The sequence below is a fragment of the Pristiophorus japonicus genome, chromosome 10 (assembly GCF_044704955.1).
Source record: "Pristiophorus japonicus isolate sPriJap1 chromosome 10, sPriJap1.hap1, whole genome shotgun sequence".
Taxonomy (NCBI): domain Eukaryota; kingdom Metazoa; phylum Chordata; class Chondrichthyes; family Pristiophoridae; genus Pristiophorus; species Pristiophorus japonicus.
The window spans coordinates 107,834,428-107,860,979 of NC_091986.1; the positions used below are offsets into that span (position 1 = coordinate 107,834,428).

A 26,552-nucleotide genomic window follows, 5' to 3' on the forward strand; every position below is an offset into this window, starting at 1 on the left:
TGTCCTCCTCACAGTGCTTTTCCTCCCATCTTTGTATCATCAGCAAACTTGGCTATGTTACACTCAGTCCCTTCTTCCAAGTCATTAATATAGATTGTAAATAGTTGGGGTCCCAGCGCTGATCCCTGCGGCACCCCACTAGTTACTGGTTGCCAACCAGAGAATGAACCATTTATTCCGACTCTCTGTTTTCTGTTAGTTAGCCAATCCTCTATCCATGCTAATATATTACCCTCTACCCCGTGAACCTTTATTTTGTGCAGTAACCTTTTATGTGACGCCTTGTGCTCAGCTATGGTGAACAAGATCCTGCAGTACATAATCCAACTGTCCAATGAGTGTGAGCCTGGACAAGGCATTAACAGAATGCTCAGAACTTTATACTATCTTCACCCAACATCCATACACATTTCCATCAGGACTAATTAAGCAATGATCAGTAGTATGACACCTAGCTGGTTTTTCCTTTCACTAGCCCAGATGCACTGAGGTCAACTGTGCTACTCCCAGCACTGCTTCGCTGAGATCAGCTAACTCAAGATAGATGTAGGACTTGTTAAAAAAACTGCAAAAGCTGGAATACTGTTACGTTTTACTTTTTATTTTTTATTTTGCAGTTTTTCTTTTTCAGGACTCTCATGATCTGTTTGATTAAATACCGCTTCAAACTGTGCATTTATCCAACAAGCTATCAGAAGTACTTACAAGGAAACTATACATTGAATGATTCTCTCAGCAGTGCTTAAGTGGTTAAACACGAAGCATAGCCAAACAACCTCCTTAAGGACCTGGTTCCAATCCTGCCGAGGAGATGAAAAGTCTTTACAATGTTCTCAAGGGAATGTTTTAAGCAGCAAGGCTAAGTAAACCGGTCTCCGTTCATCTTTTCAGACTAGTTCAACACAAACTCAAAGCCAACATTATAAAGGAAAAACATTTGGCGCAACTCCAAGATATTTGTTGTGTCCATTCAGATTTCTTGAAGAATTCTGCCTTTAGTTTCAAAAAATTCAAACTTAAATCTGTCTTCACTGAAGTTGCCGTTTGATAACAATAACTTGCATTTATAGCTAGAAACTTTAATATAAAAAAGCATCACAATAAAAAAAATGGATGCTGAGAAGTAATGTAAGAGTTAGGAGAGATGACTTAACATCAGATCCAATAGGCTATCAAATGTGGGAGAAAAGTGAAAAGGTTTAAAAAGGGAGTCTTAGAGTGCAGCTGAAATGGTTGAAGGCTCTTCCACCAATGGTGGAATGCAGGAAGAAGCAGATGCACATGAGTCTGCAGTTAAAGGCCCAAAGCACGCAGGATGGAACATGTTAGAGAAGTTCAGTCCTCTATGAAATTCAACCTTATTGAGCATATCTCCACCCTGTTCCCAGTTGATATGCTTCTATAGCATCAAATTATCCTCAAATTGAATAATAACTAAAAAGTACAAATGTTGGTCACGAAGGCAATGAGAATATAGAGCAGATTTGATAGAACTGTCACTGTGTTTCAGAAATAGTCATGATTCTTACTCAAATTGATAGACTTTGTTAAGTAAGGATTTCAAGTTATATGGATCAAAGGCAGGTAAATAGAGTTGAGGTACAGATCAGTCATGATCTGATTGAATGGTGGAACAGGCTCAAGAGTTGAATGGTCCACTCCTAGTCCTATGTTCAGCTTAAAGAGAACCTTATGTGATCCTTCCAATCTGGATCCAAGAGCTTGATGACTTCAGAAAGTCCAATGGATAGCCTGATAGCCATTCCTCATCTTGTTAAGCACATATGCATGAAAAAAAAAGTATTAAACATGCAAAAGTGAATCGGAAAAGACCAGGACTAGAATTTCATGGAGACTTACGCAATTGCAATGACGGATCTACAGCATAAAAGTCGCAAAAAATTATGGTGTAAATGAGTTATGCCATTATTCACATTGTGCCATAATTTCATAGAATCATAGAAATTTATGGCACAGGAGGAGGCCATTCGACCCATCGTGTATGTGAATTTCGTAAGACTTTTGCTTTGCTCCACTAATACGCTAACTGATCATAACTCCACCTCTCCCAGTTAAGTCAACAGGAATTGCAAATTTCCTGGATTTATGCCCATTTTCTCGCAGCGGCTTCTTAAACCGAAAAATAATGGTGCAGGTTAATGTATTCAAATTCATGAGTTCCAAATAATTTATTAAAGTAAAATAAAATCTCTGCTGTTTCTAGGTATTTTTCATTCTTAGCTAAAACCCAGGAAAATACTTCATCGTTATGTGTTAGGTTTACTGAAGTGACTCCACATGTGAATGATCAAAGTGAGAGTGAATTCGAAAATCACCTTGAATCGTTTGAGCCAAAATGGTTGACGTGTTTGCAGCATGCACCAGAAGCTCAAGGCTCTTTCAAAATTGGGCCTCGGGTCTCACCTGAATAATTCTGGTGAGCTGCAGGTGCCTGCCTTCGTGACCAACATTTGTACTTTTCAGTTAATATTCAATTTGAGGATAATTTGATGCTATAGAAGCATATCAACTGAGTGGAGATATGCTCAATAAGGTTGAATGTGATAGAGGACTGTACTTCGCTATAGTGGTAGGGGATTCTACTTTAAGGGGAATATATAGACGTTTCTGCAGCCGCAATCGAGACTCCAGGATGGTATGTTGCCTCCCTGGTGCAAGGGTCAAGGATGTCACGGAGCGGCTGCAGGACATTTTGAAGGGGGAGGATGAACAGCCAGTAGTCGTTGTACATATAGGTTCCAACGACATAGGTAAAAAATGGGATGAAGTCCTACAAGCTGAATTTAGGGAGCTAGGAGTTAAATTAAAAAGTAAGACCTCAAAAGGTAGTAATCTCAGGATTGTTACCAGTGCCACGTGCTAGTCAGAGTAGGAATCGCAGGATAACTCAGATGAATACGTGGTTTGAGGAGTGGTGCAGAAGGGAGGGATTCAAACTCCTGGGACATTGGAACCGGTTCTGGGGGAGGTGGGACCAGTACAAACCAGATGGTCTGTACCTCGGCAGGACCAGAACCAATGTCCTAGGGGGAGTGTTTGCTAGTGCTGTTGGGGAGGGCTGAAACTAATATGGCAGGGGAAAGGGAATCTATGCAGGGAGACAGAGGGAAGTAGAATGGGGGCAGAAGCAAAAGATAGAAAGACGAAAAGTAAAAGTGAAGGGCAGAGAAACCCAAGGCAAAAAGCAAAAAGGGCCACATTACAGCAACATTCTAAAGGGGAAAAGTGTGTTAAAAAGACAAGCCTGAAGGCTCTGTGCCTCAATGCAAGGAGTATTTGTAATAAAGGTGGACAAATTAACTGCGCAGGCAGCAATTAACAAATATGATATAATTGGCATCACGGAGACATGGCTCCAGGGTGACCAAGGCTGGGAACTCAACATCCAGGGGTATTCAACATTTAGGAAGGATAGACAGAAAGGAAAAGGAGGTGGGGTAGCGTTGCTGGTTAAAGAGGAAATTAATGCAATAGTAAGGAAGGACATTAGCTTGGATGATGTGGAATCTGTATGGGTGGAGCTGCGGAATACCAAAGGGCAGAAAAAGCTAGTGGGAGTTGTGTATAGACCACCAAACAGCAGTAGTGAGGTTGGGGACAGCATCAAAGAAGAAATTAGGGATGCGTGCAATAAAGGTACAGCAGTTATCATGGGCGACTTTAATCTACATATAGATTGGGCTAACCAAACTGGTAGCAATACGTTGGAGGAGGATTTCCTGGAGTGTATTAGGGATGGTTTTCTAAACCAATATGTCGAGGAACCAACTAGAGGGCTGGCCATCCTAGACTGGGTGATGTGTAATGAGAAAGGACTAATTAGCAATCTTGTTGTGCGAGGCCCCTTGGGGGGAGAGTGACCATAATATGGTAGAATTCTTTATTAAGATGGAGAGTGACACAGTTAATTCAGAAAATAGGGTCCTGAACTTAAGGAAAGGTAACTTCGATGGTATGAAACGTGAATTGGCTAGAATAGACTGGCGAATGATACTTAAAGGGTTGACAGTGGATAGGCAATGGCAAACATTTAAAGATCACATGGATGAACTTTAACAATTGTACATTCCTGTCTGGAGTAAAAATAAAACAGGGAAGGTGGCTCAACCGTGGCTAACAAGGGAAATTAAGGATATTGTTAAAGCAAGGAAGAGGCATATAAATTGGCCAGAAAAAGCAGCAAACCTGAGGACTGGGAGAAATTTAGAATTCAGCAGAGGAGGACAAAGGATTTAATTAGGAGGGGAAATAGAGTATGAGAGGAAGCTTGCTGGGAACATAAAAACTGACTGCAAAAGCTTCTACAGATATATGAAGAGAAAAAGGATTAGTGAAGACAAACGTAGGTCCCTTGCAGTCAGATACAGGTGAATTTATAATGGGGAACAAAGAACTGGCAGACAAGTTGAACAAATACTTTGGTTCTGTCTTCACAAAGGAAGACACAAATAACCTCCTGGAAATACTAGGGGACCGAGGGTCTAGTGAGAAGGAGAAACTGAAGGAAATCCTTATTAGGCGGGAAATTGATGGGATTGAAGGCTGATAAATCCCCAGGACTGATAGTCTGCATCCCAGAGTACTTAAGGAAGTAGCCCTAGAAATAGTGGATGCATTGGTGATCATTTTCCAACAGTTTATCAACTCTGGATCGGTTCCTATGGACTGGAGGGTAGCGAATGTAACACCACTTTTAAAAAAAGGAGGGCGAGAGAAAACGGGTAATTTTAGACCGGTTAGCCGGACATCAGTTGTGGGGAAAATGTTGGAATCAATCATCAAAGATGAAATAGCAACGCATTTGGAAAGCAGTGACAGGATCGGACCAAGTCAACATGGATTTATGAAAGGGAAATCATGCTTGACAAATCTTCGAGAATGTTTTGAGAATATAACTAGTAGAAGGGAGAACCAGTGGGTGTGGTGTATTTGGACTTTCAAAAGCCTTCTGACAAGGTCCCACACAAGAGATAGGTGTGCAAAATTAAAGCACATGGTATTGGGGGTAAATGTACTGACGTGGATAGAGAATTGGTTGGCAGATAGGAAGCAGAGAGTCGAGATAAACAGGTCCTTTTCAGAATGGCATACAGTGACTAGTGGGATACTGCAGGGCTCAGTGCTGGGACCCAAGCTATTTACAACACAAATGATTTGGATGAGGGAATTGAGTGTAATATCTCCAAGTTTGCAGATGACACTAAGTTGGGTGGCGGTGTGAGCTGTGAGGAGGACGCCAAGAGGCTGCAGGGTGACTTGAACAGGTTAGGTGAGTGCGCAAATGCATGGCAGATGCGGTATAATGTGGATAAATGTGAGGTTATCCACTTTGGGGGCAAAAACACGAAGGCAGAATATTATCGAATGGTGGCAGATTAGGAAAAGGGAGGTGCAACGAGACCTGGGTGTCATGGTACATCAGTCATTGAAAGTTGGCATGCAGGTACAGCAGGCGGTGAAGGTGGCAAATGGTATGTTGGCCGTCATAGCTAGGGGATTTGAGTATAGGAGCAGGGAAGTCTTACTGCAGTGTACAGGGCCTTAGTGAGGCCTCACCTGGAATATGGTGTTCAGTTTTGATCTGTAATCGGAGGAAGGACGTTCTTGCTATTGAGGGAGTGCAGCGAAGGTTCACCAGACTGATTCCCGGGATGGCAGGACTGACATATGAGGAGAGACTGGATCGACTGGACCTGTATTCACTGGAGTTCAGAAGGATGAGAGGGGATCTCATAGAAACATATAAAATTCTGACGGGACCGGACAGGTTAGATGCAGGAAGAATGTTCTCGATGTTGGGGGAAGTCCAGAACCAGGGGCCACAGTCTAAGGATAAGGGGTAAGCCATTTAGGACTGAGATGAGGAGAAACTTCTTCACTCAGAGAGTTGTTAACCTGTGGAATTCCCTACCGCAGAGAGTTGTTGATGCCAGTTCATTGGATATATTCAAGAGGGAGTTAGATAAGGCCCTTATGGCTAAAGGGATCAAGGGGTATGGAGAGAAAGCAGGAAAGGGGTACTGAGGTGAATGATCAGCCATGATCTTATTGAATGGTGGTGCAGGCTCGAAGGGCCGAATGGCCTACTCCTGCATGTATTTTCTATGTTTTTATGTTTCTATGTAGTGAAGACTGATGCAAAGAAGCCATTTAAAAGCTCTGCTGAACCCTGGGACCCCACCTAAATCTGTCCAGAGGAATCCTGCAATGGCCTTACAGTTCTAATGGCCTTCTGACTTTTCACATAGCAGAAAAATACTTTGCTATTACTACTATATCTATCTGCTATCCTCTTCTCCAGTGTCATTTTGGCTGCTAGCTTTCGTTGCTTTCAGCTGAGTTCAATAACTATCTCTGTTCTCATCAGATGTATTTACTGTAAGCCTATGAGAATATTTTTGCTTAAATCTAAAATCTGGACATGACCCGTTAGCCAATACAGCTTTGTTTTACCATGTACCCTTCTTATAACTCTATGGACAAGCATTGTTTATTTTTGCATAAGGATGGTTTTGAAGGCATTCCATTTTTCTTCAGTTATGGCCACCCACTCAATCCTACTTAAGTCATCTGCCATCTTTGCAAAAAGTATAGTCCTTTTATAATCTGGTACAAGCATTACATTTTCAACATTTTTGGTTTGACTGATCAAATTAAATCTAATAATATTATGGTCACTCTTGTCCAGCTGTTTCTCCACTTGCAGGTCCACTACTACAACACACTCACCACTAAAATATCGGCTAATACTCATTTTCCCTTAGTTTCTACACCAACATGTTGTACAAGGTAAAATGTGTTTATTATATCTACTAATCTACTAAAATGTTTTAACTTTTAAGCCTATCCCTTGGGTTTCAGTGTTTACTGTGGTATAAAGCCCATGTGGTGGTCCAAGAGAGTGATGGCAGTCTTTCTTTAAGTTACATTTTGAATATGATTTAGTTACTATTACTGAGACCTTCCTAAAATAAAAAGGTGTTGATGTAACTTGCATTATATTATAATATCGCCAGAGTCACTTATTGGTTCAAATGTCTTCAGAACCCACTTTGTTTTATTAAGGCAGAATATTGCTCAAGACTAACAATACAGACCTATATTTCGCAGGCACAGTCTATTGTGCCCTGGCATTGTAGAGAATGACTTGCTCGAATGAAATTATTTAATTGTTCATGCATGCCGAGCATTTGCTTGTTTAACATTATTGTACCGATGTTTTGGCATCACTTGATATTTTAATTCAAACAGAAAATGACATATCATTATGGTAATGAGTCTTTTCAATCCAGATTTTGAATACAGCTTCAAGCTCCCATCCACATCTCCATCCCCCCAGAGACACCATGGACCTCAACACTCGTAACTGTATTTAAAGACAGGAACCTCTTATTACTGCTGATGAAGGTCATTTAAAAGATAGATGTGGTACCCTGTATGCATGTTCAATGGTGGTAAAGTAATGTACTCGATTCCAGGCTCCAGCATGCATCACATTATTGATGGTTTATCAATTCTCCCCACCACCCCCGTCATATACATACACATTTCTCTACAGGCATCGCTGCACTCAGACCACTCTAACCATCAGTAAAAACATTGCTGGTCCTCGTCACTCTAACAATTGTACAAGACCCCCAATGGTGCCATTAGTTCTGGGAATACAAGTCCCATGCAGACAGCTCGAAGCCAAATTTAAAACAGACAGCTCTCACTAAGATTAGCATCCCAGAAGATATGCTGTAAAGTTGTTTTTAAAATGTGTAACATCCACACTTCCAGCAACTGTGTCATTAGCGCAAGCCCCACACAATGTAAATGAAGTTTAGATGAAACAAGTGGATAGAATGTGGAAGAATGGAAAGACACAAAATAGTAACAAAATAAGTAAAGGTTTAAAAATGGATAAATAAATGAGAAAGCAAGTCAGAAATAGAAGAAGGGAGAAAAATGTATAAATTAAAATTGAGAGATGAAAAAGAACATAAAAATGAAACCAATATATGAACTACAGGGCCCAAGTTTCCACAAGAAAAAAAAATGGGCGCCCCTCCGAGCTGGACGCCCGTTTTTCGCGCCACAAAGTGCGCCTAAAAAAATCCTCGGTATTCTCCACCTACTTACAGGTCCTCTGGCTCTCGGTGCAGCCAGCAGGAGCTGTAGGGGGGCGGAGCCAAGTCCCTGCGCTGAAAACAGTGCCGGGACCTCTGCACATGCGCGCTACAGTGGGCACGCAAGTGCAGTAGCTCCAGGCGCCGAACTGTGTGGGAGGGGCCCGAAGCACGCAGCCCCTAGCCCTGGCCCAATGGGGCTGCGTGAATAAGGCTCCTCCCACGGCCAGCTCCTGCTCCCCCCACCCGACCAGACCAGACACTCGCTTCCCCCCCCCCGCCTCCGGAACAGACCAGACCCTACATCCGCTCCCCCCTGCCTCCGGACCAGACCCGACACCTGCTCCCCCCCCCGCCTCCGGACCAGACCCGACACCCACGCCCCCCCCGACTGACCCGCGCTCCTGTTCCTGCTCCCCGCCCCCCCCGACTGGACCCAACCCGACCCGCGCTCCCACCCCCCGACTCCCGGACTGAATCCGACCTCCCCCCCTCTCTCTCTCTCTCTCTCTCTCTTCCCTCCCCCCCTCTCTCTCTCCCTTTTCTCCCTCCCTCCCTCCCTTCCCTCTCCTCTCCTCCTCCCCTCCTTTCCCCGCCCCAAACCTCCCCGACCCGACCCAACCCAACGCCACATACCTGTAAATCTGGTGCTGGGGACGGGCCCTGCCTGAAGTCTCGGGCCGGCCCGTTCAGCCTTCGGTCCCGAAAGGCCTGCCTGAAGCACTTTCACACAGGTAGGAAGATGGTTTATTTAATCTTTTCTTTGCTTATAAATGTTTATTCAGGTTGGATTTATTTGTATAATATTTGTAGAAGTATAAATAAGGATTTATTGTCAAATTTAATGAGTTCCCTCCCCCCCCCCCCCCGCCCACCTCGTTCTGGACGCCTAATTTGTAACCTGCGCCTGATTTTTTAATGTGTAGAACAAGTTTTTTCAGTTCTACAAAAATCTTCACTTGCTCCATTCTACTTTAGTTTGGAGTACGTTTTCACTGTGGAAACTTTCAAATCAGGCGTCAGTGGCCGGACACGCCCCCTTTTGAAGAAAAAAATTCTGTTCCAAAGTAGAACTGTTCTACCTGACTAGAACTGCAGAAAAAAAAATGTGGAGAATTGCGATTTCTAAGATAGTCCGTTCTCCTCCAGTTGCTCCTAAAAAACAGGCGCAAATCATGTGGAAACTTGGGCCCACAGTGTCAGAAGAACAAAATAAGCATGCAAATACTTCTGCAGAATTCTTAATATTTTGAAAGAGAATACTAGACATTTGCCACCATAATCTTCAATGGCACTGAATTTCCTGCAGCCTTACACCATTGGATGGCACATCTGTGGCATTGGGCTCACCTTGCACTGTAAAAGTCTCAGGTGAATGTATTTGAATGAATGGCCCAGTATTTGCTACAATGGCGATATTGGTGTTGAACAATCTAAGTTATACCGTTGTGCTCCCCAATCCTCCAGTGGCTAGTAACATGCCACAGTTTGCTTGAAAAATAATTAGGATACACAGCAGAAAGCCTGGTGCAGGTCGGAAGCAGCACATCCAATGTCTGAGACACATCCATGGGCTTCAGGCAGAACGGAACAGGTTTCCAAACAAGTTGTGCAGATTTTCCATTTCCAAGTTTAATATTGCCAGAAATGGAGTTTATTCCGTATTTTAAAAACAATTCTTGTTGCTTATAATCGGGACGGCACAAAAGGGCAGCAGTCTGCTAAAACCGGGGCCGGTCATTATTGTTGCAAATCCCTTAATTTCTGCTTAATTCCACTTCTGACAGTCTGCCATGTCAGTAAGTGACTTGTTGTTTAATTTTAAACAAAGTTATGATATTAAAGTAAGACTGGTTTGAAGCTGTTATCTCCACCCGCAACCCACAATCCCATAGACCAGGCCAATATCCCCAGCATCGAAGCACTGACCACACTCTACCAGCTCTGCTGGGCGGGCCACACTGTTTGCATGCCTGACACAAGACTCCCAAAGCAAGCGCTCCATTCGGAACTCCTACACGGCAAGTGAGCCCCAGGTGGGCAGAGGAAACATGTCAAGGACACCCTCAAAGCCTCCTTGATAAAATGCAACATTCCCACTGACACCTGGGAGTCCCTGGCCAAAGACCGCCCTAAATGGAGGAAGTGCATCCGGGAGGGCGCTGAGCAACTCGAGTCTCATCGGCGAGAGCATGCAGAAACCAAGCGCAGGCAGCGGAAGGAGCGTGTGGCAAACCAGTCCCACCCTTTCCTTCAACGACTGTCTGTCCCACCTGTGAGAGAGACTGTAATTCCCGTATTGGACTGTTCAGTCACCTAGGAACTCATTTTTAGAGTGGAAGCAAGTATTCCTCGATTTCGAAGGACTGCCTATGATGATGATGATACCACCGGTTTATTTCATTCCCGTTCTAGCATAACAGGTCTGTCATATCGACCCGACTCAGGGTTATAGTGTGCCAGATGCTTTATTGGTCAAATTTTCAATTATTTACAAACTGCACATCTAAAAAAAGATTATATTGTTTGCATTTGCTTTTCTGATAAGATGATTTAGAATGAAAGGGGATTCCTCTAACCCATACTGAAGCCAGAATTTTATTTTGGAGGAAAGTAGGGAGCGGGGATGCTGGAAGACAGACTGTAAACCCGGAAGAACGGACTTCCCTCAGGCACTGCCAAATTTAACAGAGGCAGGAACGCTGGATCCAGCGGTAAGTGGAAAGGCTCTTACCTCCTGGATCCAGCAGTCCTCGCCTTCCTTTAGCTGCTGGGTTCACGTGGTCCAGGAAACACAGCCACCCAGTCAAATTTAAAACCGAGCTTCGAAACGAAGCGCCCAGCCTCATTAGAAATATTTAAAATGTCAACCCGCCTCCTGCTAGCCGACATCATCCCACCTCCGTTAAAACCGGACGTCGGCAGGTTGAAGTTGGCATTCAGATTTCTTGGACTTTTAAGCTCCCACCCGACTCCAACACACCCATTTTTTGGTGTCAAAACTTCCCCCTTGAATGTCAGGAAGTTCTTGAATCTACTATCCTCGGACTTAAATTTTTAAATAAATCAGTACAATCCCTCGATATGTAAAGTAATCAAAATAACTGTATTTGTATACAACATTTTAGACCCTGGGAATTTTATTTAGTGGGAACTGCATTTAAACTGTGTCAAAACCTGATGAGTGATTGAACACTTCACTGATTCGGAGCCCTCCTGCGAATGTAGTGCCATTCTACAATGGTCTAAGTGGCTGTGGCGATCAAAGTGGCATTAATTCAGCAAATTCAAGCTCACTACTAATTTTAATGGAAACCAGAGCTATGATAATTAGCAGTTCAAATTTTTCAGCAAGGGTCTGTGACTGAAACATTGCAGAAGTCCCAAGAAACTATGGCATTGTGTTAGTCATGGCATAAGTTATTCATGTCATGATTCCTTGATTTGCACCATAGTACGCCAGAGATAAAGTTTTCAGAAAATTCAAGTCCAATGAGTTCAAATTAATTAATTAAAGTAAAATCCCTGTTTCTTGATATTTTTTAATTCTTAGCTAAATTCCATCAAAACACTTTGTCACTGTGTGTTTGGTTTGGTGTGTAATTTGTGCATGCTATAGCAAACTGAAGTGACAGCACATGGCATTGAAGAAGTGAGACAGGGGAGGGGGTGAAATTTGAAACGGCAAACTATTCCTCCTCGGTCCTTCTTGACTTGTCTGCAGCCTTTGACATGGTTAACATAGAAACATAGAAAATAGGTGCAGGAGTAGGCCATTCAGCCCTTCTAGCCTGCACCGCCATTCAATGAGTTCATGGCTGAACATGAAACTTCAGTACCCCCTTCCTGCTTTCTCGCCATAACCCTTGATCCCCCGAGTAGTAAGGACTTCATCTAACTCCCTTTTGAATATATTTAGTGAATTGGCCTCAACTACTTTCTGTGGTAGAGAATTCCACAGGTTCACCACTCTCTGGGTGAAGAAGTTTCTCCTCATCTCGGTCCTAAATGGCTTACCCCTTATCCTCAGACTGTGACCCCTGGTTCTGGACTTCCCCAACATTGGGAACATTCTTTCTGCATCTAACCTGTCTAAACCCGTCAGAATTTTAAACGTTTCTATGAGATCCCCTCTCATTCTTCTGAACTCCAGTGAATATAAGCCCAGTTGATCCAATCTTTCTTGATAGGTCAGTCCCGCCATCCCGGGAATCAGTCTGGTGAACCTTCGCTGCACTCCCTCAATAGCAAGAATGTCCTTCCTCAAGTTAGGAGACCAAAACTGTACACAATACTCCAGGTGTGGCCTCACCAAGGCCCTGTACAACTGTAGCAACACCTCCCTGCCCCTGTATTCAAATCCCCTCGCTATGAAGGCCAACATGCCATTTGCTTTCTTAACCGCCTGCTGTACCTGCATGCCAACCTTCAATGACTGATGTACCATGACACCCAGGTCTCGTTGCACCTTCCCTTTTCCTAATCTGTCACCATTCAGATAATAGTCTGTCTCTCTGTTTTTACCATCAAAGTGGATAACCTCACATTTATCCACATTATACTTCATCTGCCATGCATTTGCCCACTCACCTAACCTATCCAAGTCACTCTGCAGCCTAATAGCATCCTCCTCGCAGCTCACACTGCCACCCAACTTAGTATCATCTGCAAATTTGGAGATACTGCATTTAATCCCCTCGTCTAAATCATTAATGTACAATGTAAACAGCTGGGGCCCCAGCACAGAACCTTGCGGCACTCCACTAGTCACTGCCTGCCATTCTGAAAAGTACCCGTTTACTCCTACTCTTTGCTTCCTGTCTGACAACCAGTTCTCAATCCACATCAGCACACTACCCCCAATCCCATGTGCTTTAACTTTGCACATTAATCTCTTGTGTGGGACCTTGTCGAAAGCCTTCTGAAAGTCCAAATATACCACATCAACTGGTTCTCCTTTGTCCACTTTACTGGAAACATCCTCAAAAAATTCCAGAAGATTTGTCAAGCATGATTTCCCTTTCACAAATCCATGCTGACTTGGACCTATCATGTCACCATTTTCCAGATGCACTGCTATGACATCCTTAATAATTGATTCCATCATTTTACCCACTACTGAGGTCAGGCTGACCGGTCTATAATTCCCTGTTTTCTCTCTCCCTCCTTTTTTAAAAGTGGGGTTACATTGGCTACCCTCCACTCCATAGGAACTGATCCAGAGTCAATGGAATGTTGGAAAATGACTGTCAATGCATCCGCTATTTCCAAGGCCACCTCCTTAAGTACTCTAGGATGCAATCCATCAGGCCCTGGGGATTTATCGGCCTTCAATCCCATCAATTTCCCCAAAACAATTTCCCGACTAATAAAGATTTCCCTCAGTTCCCCCTCCTTACTAGACCCTCTGACCCCTTTTATATCCGGAAGGTTGTTTGTATCCTCCTTAGTGAATACCGAACCAAAGTACTTGTTCAATTGGTCTGCCATTTCTTTGTTCCCCGTTATGACTTCCCCTGATTCTGACTGCAGTGGACCTACGTTTGTCTTCACCAACCTTTTTCTCTTTACATACCTATAGAAACTTTTGCAATCCGCCTTAATGTTCCCTGCAAGCTTCTTCTCGTACTCCATTTTCCCTGTCCTAATCAAACCCTTTGTCCTCCTCTGCTGAGTTCTAAATTTCTCCCAGTCCCCAGGTTCGCTGCTATTTCTGGCCAATTTGTATGCCACTTCCTTGGCTTTAATACTATCCCTGATTTCCCTAGATAGCCACGGTTGAGCCACCTTCCCCTTTTTATTTTTACGCCAGACAGGAATGTACAATTGTTGTACTTCATCCATGCGGTCTCTAAATGTCTGCCATTGCCCATCCACAGTCAACCCCCTAAGTATCATTCGCCAATCTATCCTAGCCAATTCACGCCTCATACCTTCAAAGTTACCCTTCTTTAAGTTCTGGACCATGGTCTCTGAAATTACTGTTTCATTCTCCATCCTAATGCAGAATTCCACCATATTATGGTCACTCTTCCCCAAGGGGCCTCGCACAATGAGATTGCTAATTAATCCTCTCTCATTACACAACACCCAGTCTAAGATGGCCTCCCCCCTAGTTGGTTCCTCAACATATTGGTCTAGAAAACCATCCCTTATGCACTCCAGGAAATCCTCCTCCACCGTATTGCTTCCAGTTTGGCTAGCCCAATCTATGTGCATATTAAAGTCACCCATTATAACTGCTGCACCTTTATTGCATGCACCCCTAATTTCCTGTTTGATGCCCTCCCCAACATCCCTATTACTGTTTGGAGGTCTGTACACAACTCCTACTAACGTTTTTTGCCCTTTGGTGTTCTGCAGCTCTACCCATATAGATTCCACATCATCCAAGCTAATGTCTTTCCTAACTATTGCATTAATCTCCTCTTTAACCAGCAATGCTACCCCACCTCCTTTTCCTTTTATTCTATCCTTCCTGAATGTTGAATACCCCTGAATGTTGAGTTCCCAGCCCTGACCACTCTATCCTTCTCCAACAACTTCTCCTTCTCTGTAATCTCCTCCAGCCCCATAAGCCCCCCCCCCCCCCCCGAGATATCTGCACTCCTCTAATTCAATCCTCTTGAGCATTCCTGATTATAATCGATCAACCCGTGCATTCTGTTGCCTAGGCCCCAAACTTTGGAATTTCCTGCCTAAATCTCTACCTCTCTTTTCTCCTTCAAGACGCTCCTTCAAACCTACTTCTTTGACCAAGCTTTTGGTCACCTGCACTAATTTCTACTTATGCGGCTCGGTGCCAAATTGTTTTCTCTCATAATACTCCTCTGAAGCGCCTTTCGATGTTTCACTACATTAAAGGCACTATATAAATATAAGTTGTTGTCGTTGTGTATTTTTAAAATCTAGTAATTATCACAATGGAGAAATTTGACATTCCACAAATATAAAATTCGTTTTACAAGGGAATATTCAGCAGTCAATATCGTGTGAAAATCCTAGTTACACCTATTCTAACAAGGCTTCACTTTTTACAGCGATATTTGAACAGAAAAGCTTAAGTTTTCATCAGTTCAACTGACTACCCGGATTGCCAGCTATGGGCAGTTGTACAGCGCAGCCTATGGTGGAGCAGGGAATGACTGACCGCAACTTCAGGATTTCTGCGTTTATCTGCGCATGCGCTAAATCCTGAAGTTTATGGTCGGCTTCAGAGGGGGAATGACGGTGAATATTACTATCGGCATTATCATCGGAAAATCACATTGTGATTTGAGAGAGTTTGATGTGTGCAAATTGGCTGCTGTATTTTCTGCATTACAACAGTGACTACACTTCAAAAAAGTACTTAATTGGCTGTAAAGCACTTTGGGAAGCCCTGGTCATGAAAGGTGCTATATAAATGCAATTCTTGATTTTCTTTCCAACCTACCTCCCTCTGAACTTGCAGCACTCCGCTCTCTCACATCCAACCCCAACTTTGTCATTAAACCCGCTGACAAGCATCAAGGGTAGCGCTGTTGTTGTTTGGCGGACCGACCTCTACCTTGCAGAGGCTGATCGCCAACACTCTGACACCTCCTCCTACCTCGACCTGGACCATGACCCCACAACTGAACATCAGACCATCATTTCCCAGACCATCACTGACCTCATCTCCTCTGAAGAACTTCCCTCCACAGCCACCAACCTCATAGTTCCCCAACCCCACACAGCCCGCTTCTACCTCCTTCACAAGATCCACAAACAGGATTGCCCCGATAGACCCATTGTTTCAGCCTGTTCTTGCCCCACAGAACTTATTTCTTCCTACCTCGACTCTATTTTTTCTCCCCTTGTCCACTCTCTTCCCATCTACATCCGCGACTCCTCCGACGCCCTCCGTCAATTTAACAGTTTGTAGTTTCCTGGCCCCAACTGTCTCCTTTTCATCATGGACGTCCAATCCCTCTACACTTCCATCCCCCATCAGGATGGCCTGAGGGTGCTCCGCTTCTTCCTCGAGCAGAGGCCCAACCAGTTCCCATCCACCACCACCCTCCTCTGCTTGACTGAACTTGTTCTCACATTGAACAACTTCTCGTTTAACTCCACTCATGTTCTCCAAATTAAAGGTGTTGCTATGGGAACCCGCATGGGTCCGAGCTATGCCTGCCTTTTCGTGGGATGTGTGTAACATTCTTTGTTCCAGTCCTACTCGGGTCCCCTTCCTCACCTCTTTTTCCAGTACACTGATGACTGTATCGCTGCCATTTTCCTGTTTTCGCCCTGAACTAGAAAATTGAATTCACTTTACATCCAATTTCCACCCTTCCTTCACCTTCACATGGTCCATCTACGACTCTTTCCTTCCTCAAATTCTCTGCCTCTATTTCTGGGGATAGGCTTTCGACCACTATCCATTATAAGCCCACTGACTCACACAGCTACCTGGACTATACATCCTCCTCCATCCCGCAACCTGTAAGTACTCCATTCCATTCTCCATCTCTATTGCATCTGCTCTGACGACACCACCTTTCACACTAGTGCCTCTGACATGTCCTCCTTTTTCCTCAACAGAGGATTCCCCTTCACCCTGGTCAACATGGCCCTCAACCGTGTCCGTTCTATTTCCCGCACCTCAGCTCTCACCCCACGACAGGGTTCCCTTTGTCCTCACTTTTCACCCCACCAGCCTCCACGTTCAACGGATCATCCTCTGCCATTTCCGCCTCCTCCAGTGTGATCCCATCACCAATCACATCTTCCCTCCCCATCCCTCTCAGCATTCCGAAGGGAACGCTTCCTCCGCGACACCCTGGTCCATTCCACAGTCACCCCCACCCCTCCCCATGACACCTGCCCTTTTACCTCCTCCCTTCCCACTATCCAGGGCCCCAAATACTCCTTCCAGGTGAAACAGCAATTTACTTGTACTTCTTTCAATTTAGCATACTGTGTTCACTGCTCACGATGTGGTCTCCTCTTCATTGGGGAGACCAAATGCAGATTGGGTGATCACTTTGCGGAGCACCTCTGTTCAGTCCATAAGTATGACCCTGAGCTTCCGGTCGCTTGTCACTTTAATTCTCCACTCTCACTCTGATATCTCCATCCTCGGCCTCCTACACTGTTCCAATGAAGCTTAACGCAAGCTCAAGGAACAGCACCTCATTTTTTGTTTAGGCACTTTACAGCCTTCTGGACTCAACATCAAATACAACAATTTCAGACCATAACCTCTGCCCATGTTTGGCCCCCTTCCACCTCCCCCCCCCCCCCCTCGCCCCATCCCGCCCAATCTTTTGTACGTTTTTTTCTCTGTCTCCAATGGCAGCTGGTAATTATTCCGCCATTCACACCCTATCTGGACTAACCTTTTTCTAACTTCTGCCATTACCATTTCAAATCGGCCCATCATCCCTTTTGTCTCTCTAATCTCTCCTGCCTTCCACCCTATCACAGACCTTCCCTTTTGTTCCTTCTTCCCATCTCCCTTTCAGTGCTCCTTAAAAATCTGTTCTTTTTGAACAATTGCCAGTTCTGACGAAGGGTCATCGACCTGAAACGTTAACCCTGTTTTTCTCTTCACAGATGCTGCCTGACCCGCTGAGATTCCCAGCATTTTCTGCTTTTATTTCTTTATTTGGGAAGTGACATGTTCAAGACCATCAGAGAGGAGCCATAGAACAATATGGTTTGCAGCACATGGGGCAGAGATTTGGCCCATCATCTATATGCTAGCTCTCGATTAGAGCAATGCAAAACTAATTGTATTACAGCACTTTCTTCCCTTCGACCTGTAGCTCTGTTTCAAATACTTATGATCTCAATCACTCACTGTGGCAAAGCATTTAATGCTCCAACAATCATTCGCTTATACTTTTTCATAAACCCTCTCCTCACTCTAAGTGATAATTTTAAATTGATGGCCCATGGTCATTGATTCTCAACTAGAGGAAATAGTCTTTCCATCAAAACCCTTCATAATTATAAAAATGTCTATTAAATCTCTGTGTTCCACTGGAAATAGTTCCAGTATCTCAAGTCTTTCCTCATAACTAGTGTTGTATCCCTGGCATCATTCTGATAAATCTACGCAGTGTGTTCTCTATAGGCCCAAGTTTCGGCTGAAGTTGCTCCTATTTCTTTGGAGCAACTAGCTTAGTTTGGAGTATCTTAGAAATCGCAATTCTCGGCATTTAGTTTGTGCCAGTTCTAGTGAGTTAGTTTAGTTTCGTTGTAGTTCAGTTTTTTTTCTGAAAGGGGGCGTTACTAGCCACTTACGCCAGTTTTGTAAGTTTAGGCAGCGTAAAGTTACTCCAAACTAATTTAGAACGGAGTAAGTGTCGACTTTTGTACGCTCAGAAAAAACGTGCATACACTTTAGAATTAGGCTCAGGTAGCCAAAGATTGGGGGGGGGGGGGAGGAAGTTAGAGGGAAGTTAGGATTTCCAAAGCATTAAACACTTCATTTTTACCAATAAAGAGCCATCATCAATAATAAATGATAAATAAATCAATAAATCAAATCAAAAAATTATTGATAAAAAAAATTTAAAAATAAAAAAATCAATAAATAAAGAATGAAAAGTTTCCACTCACCTATCCATGCAGGAGCACCGGGAACCCTCCAACAGCCTACCGAAGAGCTGGTCGGGTGGGCCCTGCTGCTGAGGTGGTGTTCGGGCGGGCCCCACCATCGGAGAGTAGTTCAGGTGGGCCCCGCCACCGAAGAGCTGCTGGTCAGGCGGGCACCACCATCGAGATGTTCGGGCAGGGCCCACCACTGGGGAGGTGTTTGGGTGGGCCCCGCCGCCGAAGGGCTGCTGGTTGGGCGGGCTCCGCACCGAGGAGGTGAGAGCAGTGGCGACGAGGCGAGGCGAGGGATGGTGAGGCAGGCAGGCCACTCAGCCCAGGACAGGGGCGGCGAATATCGCAACATCCCTTCGACCAGGGATGGGGTCGCCCGGAGACAGGACACGCTGGGAGGACCAGGAGCCACTGCACACACGCGCAGCTGCCGGCACTCTTTTCGGCACAGGGCTGTAGCTCAGCTGCGTCGACTGCGAAACAGGCCTGCTGAGAATTGCGAGGCGAGTTTTAGGCGCGATTTTAATTCTACAAAATAGGCGGGCCTCTCGGAGGTGCGCCGTTCTGCGGGACAGCCAAAACTTGGGCCCTATGGTTTAATGTCCTTGCTATTACAAGGCACCCCAAATTAACCCTTATAACTGACTTAGAAGCAACCCAACCAGAGAAAAATAATCTTTCCCATTCATTCTATCAAAACTCTTCGAATTTTAAACACCTCGATTAAATATCTTCTTAGCCTTCTCTTCTTCGTTGGAAATATCCCATTATCTGAAGTTTGTCCTAATAATGATTGCTTCCCATCCCAGACATCAGCCTAGTGTGCTTTCTATAATGGTGCTCCTTAACCTGCTCACAATGGGCTAAAAATTGATTTGTACCCAAAAATGAATGGGGGGATCTCGATGAGCGACCACTCCACACCCGCTGAAAGGAATGCAGTCAGCACACGACCTTTGTGCTGCCTGCTAATTATAATGATTGTAGCATTCAACCCAGTGCTGAACGCACTGCTGAGTGGCTGATTGTTCAGAAGAGAGCCCAAGTTCCTCTGAGGCTAGTACATCAGCAGACTAGCCTCAGCTTCTTAAAGGCAATCTGCACATTTTAATGTGGAGGTGCATTCTGCATGAAGCTGCTCATGCAACTGGCTGGGGGAGACAGTGCAAATGTCACAACGGGGAGAGAGAGTGCAAGGTTCTCTGATGCAATACTGGAGCCCTTGGTGCAGAAGGTGGAAAGGAGAGGGGTCCTATTTCTACACGGGGCCAGGAGGCCATCCAGGCAAAATTGAAAATGCCAATGAGAGCAGATAGCAATAGCTGTTAATGCCAGCAGAATCGCCTGAGGAGCTGGCTGCAGTGCAGCAAGAAGTTTAATGACATCACAAGAGTGGTCAAAGTCAGTGAATTTATTTTCAAATGCCATATCTCACCATCTGCACCAATAGCCTCACACACTGCTCAATGCACCACACTCCTATCACTGACCTACCCACTCTCCACCAAACACTCATATCTCACAATCATAGCTTCACCTCACCCTCACATACTTATCACTGCTGCAAGCCTCATACCCGCATCTCTCAGCCGCAGAGTCAGCTATTCAACTATGACAGGTAAGTCACCAAACATATTGCACCAAACTCACTGACACACTTCCCTTTCATTTGCACAACAATCGGAGCCAGCAAGAGCTACCCGAAGGGGCACAGGTACACCTGCATAATCTCAACCCCTGGAGGAGACTGCGCTGGTCATTCTTGGGAAGGCAATTACTGAGACTGTAGCTAGCAGCGGGGCTGAAACTATCGAAGAAGATGGTACTCTCATAACGAAGCTTCTCACATCCCATTTCCCCCTCATCCCACTACGTCTTCTGACTTACAGGCTACAGATGGTGTAAGCATGCACCTATGTTACCCCGCCCCCCTCTCCTCCCATCACCACAACCTTACGCTTGTGCCTTTCTCCTTTCAGATAGCCAAGAACTGCCACCTGGCCAGGCACTGGTGAATGAGCAGGAAGATAGTGATCATAAAGACACGGATTTCACACTCGCAGCCACCAGCTCCGATACTGACACTCCGCATACTTTAGAGGCTAGGTTAGATGCAGGATCTTCACGTGATGAGACACCGGGCATGAGGCCTACAGCTAGGGAAGAGGGAAAAGATAACGTGGATGCCAGCTCCCTGGAGGGCAAGATCGCACACGGGATCTGCTGCAAAAGACACAGATGAGGACTTTGATGGGGTGGCCTACAAAAGAAGGCTGATGGGTATGCACACTGAAATGCTTGGTGCATTGACAGGCCTGCCAGAAAGCCTGAGTGTAATGTCAAACAGCATGGAGGAGTGTGACACCAACCTTGCACAAGTCTTTGCAGAGCTTGGAGCCCATGACTTCCAGCATGGAATTGATGGCCAACTTAATTAGTGCACTTGTGGATGCAACCATGGTGCAGGGTCTGATGGCCGATATCGTAGCTTCCATTACAGCACAGGCAGAAGCCACCTAACGTTTGATTGCTGCAGTGGAAGCTCAGACTTTCATGCAGTCTCAGCTTGCTGCCACACAAGTTCAGACTGCTGACTTCGTGGCTGCACTTACTAGTGTGGAAAGGGGCTTTAGGGTGTCACGGCAGTCAAGCAAGGTATCCTCCAATCGATTACTAGGATTACCCAGGCACTGTCCTGTGGGAATGGCAATATATCCATTTGGCAAGAACCTGCTGTCCTCTTTCAGGATGACAGCATTCATGCTCCCACTACTTCCACGCCGCCAGTACCCTTGGTGTTGCCTGTCAGCCAGCCAGCCCAGACTGCTGCTGCCCATGTCGAGGTGGTGCAGTCTACAGCTGGGCCTTCTGGGTCCTTAGCTGCTCAAGGTCGTCCTGCATACCATCTGCAGTCTCCTCCCACTGAAAGTCGGCAGCCTTCTACCAACCATTGTGCAGCCACTGGGATAGCACTTTTTTTAGGAGCACTAGAACAGGCAAAGGCACACAAGAGACAGGCACTAAAGGAATGCACAAGGGTGATTAGTGTATGGATTGATGTACAAAGTTGATTTGGAATGTTAGTTTTGTGATGGCTTTCATTTCAACATTGTGACCAAGAGGACATTGTGATGGTCCATATCAGAGGGATGGTAAAGGATGGGGCTCTTGGTGAACGTGGATTTGGGTTTGCTTTCACTGAAGCCACAGTTGGATGAGTCAATTATGGACAGCCTCAGCAGAAAGGGACTGTCTGGGTTGCCTTCTCCCTTCCGCTTCCTTCTTTTCATTTTCCACTTCTTCAGCTGGTCGCTGTATGCTTGGTGCTAAGGGCTGAGCCCTCTTGATGGCGAGATTGTGGAGCATGCAGCAGACCATGATCAATCTTGAAATGCACTCTAGTGAGTACTGCAGGGCTCCTCCAGAGCAGTCCAAGTCGCAGAAACATTGCTTCAGCAATCCAATGGTCTGCTCTATGATGTTCCGCATGGCAGCATGCTGGCCACATGTGGTTGGCTTGCAGAGTGGAGTCATGAGCCAGGTGGTCAGTGGATAGTTCTTGCTGCACAGTAGCCAACCTCTGTTTGACGTGTTACCTCAAAGACTGTGGGAACAGCGGACTGCCGCAGAATAAAAGCATCATGAATGCTGCCAGGATACCGAGCATTCACCATCATGATGTGCTGAGAATGGTCGTGCACCAACTGCACATTCAACGAGTGGAAACCTTTGCGGTTACGGTACATCTCAGCATTTAGGATTCAGCACTCGTAAAGCCACGTGCGTGCAGTTGATGGCACCCTGCACCATGGGGAAGCCCGCTATCCTAGCAAAGCCACATGCATGTGCCATCTGCTTCTCTCGGTTCGGAGAGAAGACAATGAAGTCCCCTCACCTGGCATAAAGAGCGTCTGTCACCTCTCTTATGCAGCAGTGGATGGCGAATTGGGAGATGTTACAGATGTCTCCTGCTCCTGATCCTGGAAGGATCCTAACGTAAAGAAATTCAGGGCCACGGTCTCCTTCACAGCCAGTGGCAGTGCTGTCCTTTCTCTGGTTTGAGGCTGCAGGTCTGGTTGCCAAAGGTGGCAGAGTTCTGTGAGCACCTACCTCCTTAGTAAAGCACAAACTCCTCACACACTGCTCCTGGCTCAGGCTGAGGTAAGAGAATTACTCTCGTATGACCCTAGGTGGGTAAGGCCTCCTGCAGAGAGCCCTTCTCCCCTTTCCTCTGAGCAGCTGGTCCTCTTCTTTGCTGCCTCTGCTCCATTTCCCAGTCATGCTGCAGGCCAAGGGGGAATGGATGATAACTAGAGCACCCATGACTGGGAGCAAGTGGTTTGACCAGAACCCTTGAAGTCAGAAGAAAGGCCTTCTTCACTTGCAGCACAACTTCCTGTCATCTCACCAACTTTAATCAACTCTAGAAAGCTCCAAACACTCCCGCAAACTTCCACAGAGCCAGTAGAAATTAATCAGCAACTAATCTTAGAGTGGTTGCTGATCACTTTAAATATCACTGGTGAGGGATCTTTGCTGATTCTGAATGTGAGGTTAACACAGGGTATTAGCTCTGGCATTGATGTCAAAAATGGTAGCGCTGGCGTTTTTGGCACAAAACGTCACCCGTAGCTACAGAGCCAAATTTTTCGCCCAGTACTCTTAACTGTGGCCGACCCGATGTTTTGTACAGATTGATCATTATATCTTTACTCTTGTGCTCTATGCACCCATTTATAAAACACAAAATTGATGGACGTTTTTTATAGCTTTATCTATCTGCACTTTGAAGCAACCACATATTTTAACTCCTAGGTCTGTGTTCATCCACATTCTTTAGAATCTTACCATCGAGTGTCTACTCGCATTCTTTGTTATTTCTCCCAAAATGTACAATCTCTCACTTAGCTGCATTAAATTTCATCTAAAGCTTACATCATCATTTTACAGGAACTGCCTTTTTAACAAATTTGAGAAGCTTTCTAATAACCTTCATTTTTTGAGAATTTTACAAGAAAAATGAATGCCACCAAAGTATGGGTGGGATCCTAGTGTATGAATACTTAACACATTACTTAATGTTAACACCTCCCCTAAAATAGTTAAAGGAATTTTGGACAAATATGTAATCCTATCAGTCACCAGTATCCTTAGGTTTAATTTCAGGTTCCTTGTTTTCACCCTCAAACAGGCACTCTGATCTTGGAGTTTATACTGGATCACATGCTTGAACTGCCAGGAAAATAGTTAGGCTCCAGGTGGACTGGAAATATGGTTGCTAAACTCCCAAGCCGATACAACTCTAATACACCAAGCCTTCGAAGAAAGCAAGTTTAAATGTTCTTTTGTTATTGACATTTGTTTCTTTATTTTTTTTTAAAAAAGGTGCCCCTTTGAAAGAGAGAAAACAAATGTGGATTCTTTTTTCAATATTGCAAGCAGTAAAATCAACATATCAGGTATTTCCACAACTAACAATGGATTCTGGACACAGTCATTTCATTGACAATTTGAAAAGCAGAACATAATTCACGGTGTCACACACAACCCTTGCACACAACCCTCTTAAATCCAACAAACTGTGGATGATATTTGTAATTGGAAACAGCTACATGCCATGGTTCAACAACACACACCTGCCTGTTCCCAGGAATTATTTGCCAACATTAGGCATGGTTTCCAGCAACGTCAAATCTCCTGTTCTGCTATCACACCAGGCTACGCATCATGATGATGTTGATTCCAGTTTAAAAGGCATTCTATGCATTTAATTAACAATTAATTTTTTAAATCATGCCTTGAAAGACAATATCTCCTTCAACTATGACATCAGTCTCACCATCAACTTATATAAATAATAGAGCTACCTTAATACTCAATATTATTGTGCGCTCAGTCTCCAAAATCTATAAATAGTGCTGATATCACAAGCAACGGTAATTATTTTGGGTCACTGAGGTCATACAGTATAGCCAAGATATGAAACAAGTATGCAATATTTAAAAAGAAATGTACTAGAACTGCTTTTGCAAAAAGCATTACCCACACATAGGGATCAATGGATCTCTGCTGTGTATTGTACAATGCTTCGCTTTTCAAAATAGTACTTTAATTATTTAAAACTTCAAAAGCAACACATTTGGAACTGGAGTTGCATGCTTATACTGAAACTAAACTATTATTAAACAATAAGGAATTGCCAATTTACTTTATCTTTTGCTATTTAAGTATTTACAGTATGAGGCGAACACTTCCCCACTATCACAAAATGATGAACCATGTTTACAGTACTGCCAATCTTGATCTTATGTTTCACTTGAAAAAGAATACAATCACAGTAAATTAGGATGTTAAATTGCATCACTACAGAGAGCATCGAGGCAAAACAAAAGTCTTATTGATTTCCTACATGCTTTAGAATTCTGCATTGTTTCTCGAGTATTAAAACCTTAGTTTTAACAAAAATGAAGTTTTTGATTACTTGCTCCAGTTGTGCCACTAATTTCACCCGACAATTACATATAACTAGAGTATGAATTAGAAATGATCCAATGAAAACTTGCATCTTTTAAATAGAAGAAATACACCTGATTGTAGCATTGTATCAATAAAATTTACAGCCATCTCCCCAAATAATTGGCTCATCACTGCTTTATTCAGGTTACGCAGTACAAAACTGGAGTAAAACAAATTAGCATCCAAGACAATCCCTTGTTCTATAACTCTCCCACCCCACAGCCAATTTAAAAAAAAAGCCTTGAATTAGCAGTAAAATGGTCCTTAAATTGTATAAACAATTCCTACCTTAACAAGAAGGACTGAAATAGGAAAGCACAAAAATAGTTGCTTATATCTGTTGTAAGCTTTCCCTAAAGTCTCCACTGACAATCCGAAAAACATAAGGCACAAGAACTCCAGCCTGCCTGTTCCATTATAATGCATTGCAGCCGCTACCACGGTAACAGTAAAAAGCCAGGCAGCTGCCAAGATTAGTTCTTTAGACTTCAAGGAGTCCAAAATCAGGAGAGAGAAAAAAAGACACGAAGATATTCAGTGCAAGCTCTTGGTGCTGTCCGTCCGCCTGGGGCTGCACAAGTCACAGCTGAGCTCCAGCTTTTCAACTTTGAAATTTGCAGTTTACAACCGAGAGAAAGAATTCAATCTTCCAGATAAAAAACCAAACGGATGTGCTTGAAAAAGGGTGTGTATGGGGAGGGGGAGGGAGAAGGAGGGAGGTAAGGGGAGTAGTGTGATGTGACATACATATGGAATGAGCATTAGAACAATACTGGCAGACCAGCCAGCCAACAGCATTCTGGGCAGCTGCATTCATAAACTGAGCCTCACAGCGCTGGCAGTGAAAAAAAAGTTACCAAGGTCAAATAACCAAAAAGACAAAAGGATTCTGTTCCACATTCTAAATAAACTCACCAGAGCACATGGACAGAAACTGCTCACATTCATAAAGATTAACAGAGTTTGTCTACTGGACTGCACTGCCTCACAGCTTTAAGGTTTTACTGCTGCATTGAAGTCCCAGGAGTTTTCAATTCCAATTGGGCCCAATTAACACCATAGCTAGCCACCCCCTCCTGGCTATCTTCTTTTCATGAACAATATATTTCATCTCCTTGCCTCGACGCAGACAATGCTTTCTTAAGCTTACTATATTGGCAACCAATTTTAATTAGGAAGATACTAATTTTACTGTTTAAACACAGCACTGAAACCTAAACTGATGAATTGTGCCGGACAAATTGAGGTGATTTATGATATTAAACCTTTCAATGCAAATATAAAGAACCTCAACATACCTTTAACCACTCTTAAACTGCAGGATAA

The 26,552-nt window shown here is 44.3% G+C and overlaps 1 protein-coding gene across 3 annotated transcripts in view; it reads right to left on the minus strand.

Annotated features, from left to right (window-relative positions):
- The window catches only part of LOC139275058 (protocadherin Fat 3-like), a 941,319-nt gene that overhangs the window by 822,950 nt on the left and 91,817 nt on the right, over positions 1-26,552 (minus strand). Inside the window, exon 1 of one of the 3 annotated variants that reach the window (XM_070891992.1) lies at positions 26,142-26,155. The exons of 1 other annotated variant lie outside the window; for it this stretch is intronic. In XM_070891992.1, coding sequence (XP_070748093.1) covers positions 26,142-26,151 — 10 coding nt within the window. In that variant the 5' untranslated portion in view covers positions 26,152-26,155. Of the gene's footprint in view, positions 1-25,514; positions 25,841-26,141; positions 26,156-26,552 lie in introns of those variants that run through there. One more of the 3 variants, XM_070891993.1, reaches the window with a different exon arrangement.